General features: G+C 47.9%; 1 protein-coding gene across 1 annotated transcript; it reads left to right on the forward strand.

The window, feature by feature from the left end:
- The first annotated feature begins 1,513 nt into the window (after positions 1-1,513).
- On the forward strand, positions 1,514-5,745 carry LOC127300975 (uncharacterized). The gene is made up of 6 exons (XM_051331171.2): positions 1,514-2,168; positions 3,094-3,344; positions 3,419-3,794; positions 3,965-4,096; positions 4,184-4,359; positions 5,444-5,745. Exons 1-6 carry the CDS (start codon positions 1,593-1,595, stop codon positions 5,565-5,567), a joined length of 1,635 nt encoding a protein of 544 aa, XP_051187131.1. The 5' UTR covers positions 1,514-1,592; the 3' UTR covers positions 5,568-5,745.
- The last annotated feature ends 2,514 nt before the right edge of the window (positions 5,746-8,259 follow it).

Here is an 8,259-nt window from a genome sequence, read left to right on the forward strand (position 1 = left end):
CATTGGAGATCCTTGGCGGGATGGCTGAGGGTCGGATTGGTTGGTTTCCCCTTCTGATCCAGGTTCTCCCAGCGCCGCTACGGTCGCAAGTACCTGCTTAGGCTGGGCGGATTCAACTTCAGGCTGATCTCCGAAACCGTATTCCCCTAGCTTGCGGTTGAACTCTTCAGTATCCATGGAGGGGGTATCCCCGGAAATTGGGCTTAAGTTCCCCAAAATCGACTCTTCGGCCGGAGTGCCGCTCTCTCCGACAGGCTCGACCTGATCCGGAGCAGCGTCGTTTTCCGGTGCCTCGATCTGCTCGGGACCAGCTCCGTCTTCTTGAGGGGCGGTTCCGGAGGTATGGGCCAAGAAGTGTACGAAGTGGCACCTCTGCTTTTCTAACACACAGGAGACCCGGGCGGATGCATTGGTCTTCCACCGTTGTTTCTGCTCGGGGCGGATTGGGTGGGCTTTGAAATTTTCAGATCCGAGGCGGAATCTTCCTTGGGAAGCTCCTGCATCTCAGATCGGATCTTCGCGACTGCGTCCAGCTCGGCAGCGGTCGCGTCTGCGTTACTTACCAGTGGGTTTCCGCCGGAATCGACGGTTTCCCCGATGAAGATGTGTATGCCGCCAACTGGGATGATGGAGAGCTTGACGGGGTTTGTCTTAGCCGGAATCCAGCACTCATCCGGAGGGACGAACGGCAGATTTCCGGCGTAGAGGACGCGCCCCACAGCGATGGTGTCGTCGTAGCTTCCCATGGCGGAACCCTCCCGGTTCCGGCCTCCAGACGCCGCAGGCCCCACGGTGGGCGCCAACTGTCGTTGCCTAATCGACGGTGCCTCGGAGGAGGGATCCTCACGAGGGGGATAAGAAGTAGGGGCCATAGGGCGGAGTGCACACGGGACGGTGGTACGCGATTTACCCAGCTTCGGAACACCTGCACGATGACGGGGCCTACCGTCTGCTTGTCCGGAATTATCCGGGCGCTTTCGCGCTGTTACATTGAGTTGTGGTTCTGCGTCTAGGGCTCCCAGGAGCCGGCTTATCAAGGCGCACGGATCTAGGGTTTACATGGAGAGTCCTACCCGGATACAGGTTACCTAACTACGGTACAATGTCTTGCCGTGTACGCCAAGGATCCGCCCTTCCATCTACGTCGTACCGGATCCGGGTCCCTTAATGGACCTCCGTGGATCCGGGTCCTCCTCAATGTCGGTTGGATCCGGCTCCCTGCTCCTGGGCCGGACATCTTCCGTCAGGATCAACAGCAACTGGGCCGCCCGATGGGCCACATGCCTCATCACCATCTGTGGGCCACCCGGGCTTGCCGGATCTAGGCACTATCGATGGTACACCCATGAAGTATACCCACAACACCTGCCGGGGGAACGGCTGTAACTTCGGCGCTTCCCACGCCAAATCTTCCTCCAATCCGGACGAAAATTTCGCCGGATTTGAGCGTGCGGAGCGCCACACGAGTGGGGATGCTCTTAGACCCACGTACCTGAAACGTATCTGAAACGAAGGAGCTCACGGGGCATTCCTACTCTTATAAACCTCAAACTCTCTAAACCCTAATCCCATCCGCCGCCGCCACCGCCGCTATGGGCTCCGCTTCTGCCTCCTCGCTCCCGATTTCCGCAGGCGCCGGCGAGAACCTGGTCCTCATCCTCGACTTCGGATCGCAGTACACCCACCTCATTACCCGTCGCGTCCGACAGCTCGGAGTCCTCTCCCTGTGCGTCTCCGGCACCACCCCGCTCTCCTCCCTTGCTGGGCTACGTCCCCGCGCTGTCATACTCTCCGGCGGACCCCACTCTGTCCACGCGCCGGGCGCGCCCTCCTTCCCCGAGGGATTCCTCGATTTCACCGCCGACGCAGGTGCACACGTTCTGGGCGTCTGCTACGGGATGCAGCTCCTCGTGCAGTCCCTCGGCGGCGCCGTCGAGGCCGGCGAGCGGCAGGAGTACGGCGATATGGAGGTTGAGGTAACAACGCGGTCCTCAGCTCTTTATGGTGAGGGGGAGGCAGGGAAGCGACAGTCGGTGTGGATGAGTCATGGCGACGAGGTCGTCAAACTGCCTGAGGGGTTCAAGGTCGTGTCCCGCAGCGTGCAGGGCGCGATTGCGGCCATCGAGCATCAGGAGAAGCGGTATTATGGACTACAGTACCACCCGGAGGTAGCTGACTCTTGCTATTTTCTTCTGTCATTTTGGATAGATGCTGATCTATTTGAAGTTTTAAACTAAGATATAAATTCTGTCTATTACGTTTCTTACCTTTGTTTGAATTGCAGGTGACTTTTTCCCTTAAAGTGAAATATGGATTGGTTATTTTCTATATTAAGCTATACATTAGTTAATAGAGTTTTTGGACTAGGAAATAGTTGCTTCGTTATATGAGATTCGAGATAAGGTTAGAGGATTACATTTTTTCTTAGAATAATAAGAGATATAAGGAAAAGCTTGACATACAATGTCTATCTGGTCATTTCTATGGTTCTAGCTGGAATCTTTTGTACTGGAGTACTGGAATTTGTGAACATGGTTTCAGTCCATAGAACAGGTTGGATACAATGCAGCAAATCGATGAACGTGTTAGATGTAAAAAGTGGACATCTTTCTTGGTTCGTCTCGTCGCAGTTTAAAGTATCAATTAAGTTGGGAGAATCACTCTTGGCCATGCAAAAGGGCTTGTGCACCACATGAGAGATGAACCTTTTATTCTATTTTGTGCTAACTGTGGGGAACTTTGTGTTGTGCAGTATTTCCTCTAGCACTCTCCTAGGGAAAATAGAAGTTTGATCGTCCACTAACTTGTCTGTTTTTTTGGTATAGATTGATTCAATGGTTGAGTAACTTGTCTGTTTTTTGGCAGAGAATGATTCAATGGTTGAGTAGGGTGCCTATATTTTTAATCTTAAGTTAATGTTTGGGGGAGTTGTGTAGTATTGATTTTATATTTACGAGATTGTTTTTGTTATCAAAATTATCATATCTGTTATGTGGTTGCTTTGTAGTGTGTATGGAAGTACACATATTTCTTCATAAAACTATATGCATTAGTCTCGTTGTCATAAACTTTCTAATCTTCTGCTTGTGCAAGGTGACACATTCGCCCCAAGGAATTGAAACACTGCGCCGCTTTCTTTTTGATGTTTGCGGGATTAAAGCTGACTGGAAGATGCAAGATGTGCTGGATGAGGAAATTAAGACCATCCAAAGTATGGTTCGTTCTGATGAACATGTGATTTGTGCGTTATCTGGAGGAGTTGATTCAACAGTTGCGGCCACTCTTGTTCACAATGCGATAGGGGATAGGCTTCACTGTGTTTTTGTGGACAACGGTCTATTAAGGTAATAACTGTTTCTCCAGCATGGTCTTGTTCGGAATCAATGTGCAGTGAACTGACATTAGACCTTATATGCAGATACAAGGAGAAGGAACGAGTTATGTTAACCTTTGATAGTGACTTGCACCTTCCCGTAACATGTATTGATGCCTCAGAGCAATTTCTTAGCCAGTTAAAAGGAGTCAAAGACCCAGAGGAGAAAAGGAAGATTATTGGCAGGGAATTCATAGCTGTCTTTGACAAATTTGCTCAGATGCTAGAAGAGAAGATAGGAAAAAGACCTGAATATTTAGTTCAAGGAACATTATACCCTGATGTGATTGAATCATGCCCACCTCCTGGGAGTGGGAGGACACATTCCCACACCATCAAAAGCCATCACAATGTAGGTGGTCTTCCTGTAGACATGAAGTTGAAGCTCATTGAACCACTGAAGCTCCTATTCAAGGACGAGGTCTTATACACACACACACACATATATATATCTATGCTTCATGTTTTTATTGACACTTCTCTTTTCATAATCTGACATGCTCTAGGGAAAGATACACTCGTAACTTAGAAATTGCTGCCATTTGGTTCATATATTACTTATTTATTTGTTGAGTTTATGTCCTCCAAAAGGTACGGAAGTTGGGAAGTATCTTAAATGTCCCAGAGTCATTCTTAAAGCGACACCCATTTCCTGGGCCTGGTCTTGCTGTACGTATCCTAGGTGATGTTACAGAAGGCAATGCTTTGGAGGTTCTTCGTCAGGTTTGAGCTTTTTGAACCTTTGGATATTTGCTGAATCATCTTTGATATACGTTGTTAATTGTGAACTGCTCTGTTCATGCCTTTCAGGTAGATGAGATATTTGTTCAAGCCATTAAAGATGCAGGCCTCTATGATACAATTTGGCAAGCTTTTGCTGTGTTTTTGCCTGTCCAAACAGTTGGGGTCCAGGGTGACCAGAGAACTCACTCGCATGCTGTTGCTTTACGGGCAATTACCAGTGAGGATGGCATGACTGCAGATTGGTATGCTGCATTGAACTTCACCTCTTTCATCCTCTCTTTGCAGCTTTATATTGCAAACGTACTCTAATGTTACTCTAGGCCCTGTGCACAAAGTACGTGTGCCATGTTTAGCTGCAGTTGTAATTTACTGTTCTGTTTCCCAATGAGCCCAGCGCCCAGGAACAATGTTTGTGCTTCACCCTTTGGTTGCTATGTTCTTGCCTGAGTACTTTGTGAATACTAGTAGTTTCAACGAGACAGTTTAGCATTCACCTACAATCCATTGCTTGTTAGCTTTTGTGGCCCAGCCTAAAATCAATATCCTATGTTGTAATATCCGGTTAACAGTCTGCCGAGTTGCTTTATTGTGATGGTACAACTGGAAAGCGAAATTGATAATCTCTCAAGTCATAACTCTTGCCCATATGATCTTGGTCATTATATCAATTGTTGAATAACATGCATTTTAGATGTGTATTCATGTATTAGTCGCATCTCTGTTGCCCTTCGTACTCACCTAGTATGATATAGGATTTTCTTAGGACCTTGCATATTACTCCCTCCATCCATAAAAATCTGTCTTAGATTTTTGTAAATTTGGATGTATCTATACACTAAATGTGTTGGCCACAAATGTTTCTATTATGTGGTAAATTCTACTCCCCTCTTTCCCAAAATAATCGATGTAGACACATGATTCTGTTATGTAGTGAAATCTACTTCAAGTTTGACCAAATTTATAGACAAATATATCAACATCTAAAACACAAATTTAGTTTTATTACATTAAACATACAATGTTTTTTTTTGTACTTCATAGATCTCATGTTGTGGATATTGACAGTAACTATATTTTGGTCAAGCTTTGAGAAGTTTAACTTAGGACAAACCTAAAACATTGATTATTTTGTAAAGGACTTAATATAGGATTTTTTTAGGGCCTTACGTATTGTGTTAGAACTGTACAGAAATATGATCTCTAATTTAACAAGTGTGGACTAACATTGTTTATGCAGTGAAATCTAGGTAGTATATCTCTTGTAGTTTATTGATCTTATCTTGCATATTTTCACAGCTGTTACCTTTTTCATTTAAATTCTGTCAGGTATTATTTTGAACGCCAGTTCCTGGTAGATGTGGTGAAGAAGATCTGCAATAATGTGCGCGGCGTTAACCGTGTTTGTCAGGACATAACATCAAAACCACCTGCCACGGTGGAGTGGGAATAGGACGTAATAACGGACTGGGAATTTGAAGTTATGAGCTGGTGCTGCAACAGTGGCGTGTGAATTGCAGCATATGTTACTTACTAGATTACTGTCTAGGGCTCTAGAATATTTCTTCGTCTAGAAAGATGATTTGAAACAGCACTTGCAACTATTCATAAAATATGTCTCTTCCTAATCATTCAGCCTTTTGGTCGGCCTTATCTTATGAATTGTGCCCCTTACGTAAGGGCGTCTCCAATGTGGATTTAAGCTTGACCATGGTGGCCTTACGGTCGACCATAGTGGATATTAGGGCTGACTGTTTTCTGCAGCCTGACACCTCTCTATCTAGAAGAGTATGCCTCGGGAACAGAGCCCAAAATAAGCTCTTTGTGACCCTTCCCGCTTCGCTTTTCTTATCTTTTCTGTAAGACGAAGTCTATCTATCACGTTGACAAGTTATTTTTCACGACATGAACAATCGCGAATTTTTTTTAAATAATATGAATTAATTATTTAAGTGCAGGAATAGCGCGCGTTTTCAAAAATTTCCAAAAGTAGGACCTGGTCGGCCTGTAGCAGGCCGATCGGACAACAGCAAACCGACTGGGTGTCGGCTGCTGTGGTGGAGCAGAGTGGCTGCCTCGTTGGTCGATAGCTGACCAACTGGACTGCTAGTGCCCAACTGGACTGCTACAAATCAATTGGCTTTTAGGGTTAGGAGAGTACTGATACATAGTTCATACATAAATAGTTCATACATAAAGTCTGATACATAATGCATACATAAATATCTGATACATAGATACATAAATATCTGAGATTATGGACGGCGTCTGGGGTTTCGTGGGGGCGGCGTAGCACGGGGTGTCCAACCGAACCTGTCCGGAGCCCTGGTTATGCGAGCAGGGATCCAGGAACCGGACTCGGGGTCGTCTTGTGTCTCTGTGTGGGCTCTGGTGGAGGAGTGCATACCGACATAGTTCTGGCTGTGTCTTTGTAATACTCCATGTGCTCGGGATCCTGATCACTAGCTCCCCATGAAGGATTGGACGCGAGTGTCGCGTGTATCCCGTGCCACGAAACATAAGTGATGTCAAACTAAGTGGAGTATAGTTTATATGGAACACAATATATAGAATACTACATACCCTGTGTGTATCCTGCTCCTCCCATGAAAGGGGCTTCTTGCTGCTGCTGCCTTTGGTCGAAAGCGACTTGCTGGCGATAGTCTTGCAAGTCGTCGAAGGAAGGAGTGTGATGCTGCGCCACGACGAACCTCTGCTGGTCGGGAGGTGGTGGTGCAGGTGTCGCCGTCGGCGTGAGACGAGGCCGTGATCCGTGTTGCTGGTGCGATAGTCGTCGACGGAAGGAGTGTCTTTCGCCACGACGAACCTCTGCCCGACCGGGGAGGCGGTGGTGCAGGTGTCACGGTCGGTGTGAGATGTGGCCGTCGGCTGTTATGTGGAGGGTCGCGGTGGAAGGAGGTGGTCTTGAACGACGTCGGAACTACGGGTGCACGTGATAGTCGAGTAGATCCCGCGTAGCTTGTCCTCGAGTCGTCTCAACCATGACACATGTTGGTCACGCTGCAGAAGAGGCGCCTTTGGACACTTGACGTGTGTACCGAGCGACTTCATCCTGTAAGTCTGCGATCAGTGACCACTGAAAAATGATGGTAGCATATACATCGAAGAACCCAATAGATAAAAGACAAGTATGATGGTGGAATAGAAAGTTATACGTGCGCATGCTTTGTCGACTACCATTGTGGATCGAATCGGGTACATATCGTGCATAGACGCAGGTGGCGCCTCGACTGGATCGGTCGGCTGGATGAGGCGCACTCGCGTGGCTGCGGTGTACCTCTGCAGATATGCGTCAAACTCTGTGGGTCAAAGCGCTCATCGTTCGGCCGGACGTGTGTTGTCGCGCCATCCCACTCGGCAACATACGAGCCAACGCGCCCGAAGCCACCATGTCGAGGAGTGGCTAGTACCCTTCCTATTGTACTGCATAAAATAATTGTGTCGGTTAGCCGAACCATGATGAACAATCTTAAACTTAGCGATGCTCGGAACTTACTTGTGGACGTAGGCGGGAGAGGCGCTATCGGTGGTGGAGGATCGACCAGTGCGAGAGCCGAAGCGCCTCATGATCCTCTGTTTGGGACATTATCTCCACGGACACATCGAAGATGATCTTCGGCCGTGTCATCCGTACGCACAATCTCTATAGCGAGAGGTTAGAGATCCCGCCAAGGTACCTTGCATGCACGGCGGCGGCCATATAGGGCTGCCGGATCACCGCCCTATCATCGAGCACGTCGAATCGCTCGGTGAACGCAGGGTAGCGAGTTCTCGACCTGGTCGCGAGCAAATCGTCTCTGCGGAGAGAAATAGTCAGTACTCGTGCAAAACTATAAATTACGAAAGAACTATGTTCTACAGTCTACATACCTCGCGACGTGTCCAAAGTATGCCGAAAGTAGGCATATCGATGTGGTCCGGATCATCCAACTCGTTTGCCCCGAAAGGGCGCTCAGCATCTATGTCTGGCCGACCAATCGGGAACCTCTCCCAGGACCACAGCTGCAAGAACAGTGGGCAGCCAAGAAGCCCAGACTTGGGGGAGACAAGTGTACAAGCATTGCACAAACCTCGGTATGTGGCTGCTAGAACCGCGGAACCCCAACTCCGCTGTATGATGTCGT

The sequence above is a fragment of the Lolium perenne genome, chromosome 7 (assembly GCF_019359855.2).
Source record: "Lolium perenne isolate Kyuss_39 chromosome 7, Kyuss_2.0, whole genome shotgun sequence".
NCBI classification, from domain to species: domain Eukaryota; kingdom Viridiplantae; phylum Streptophyta; class Magnoliopsida; order Poales; family Poaceae; genus Lolium; species Lolium perenne.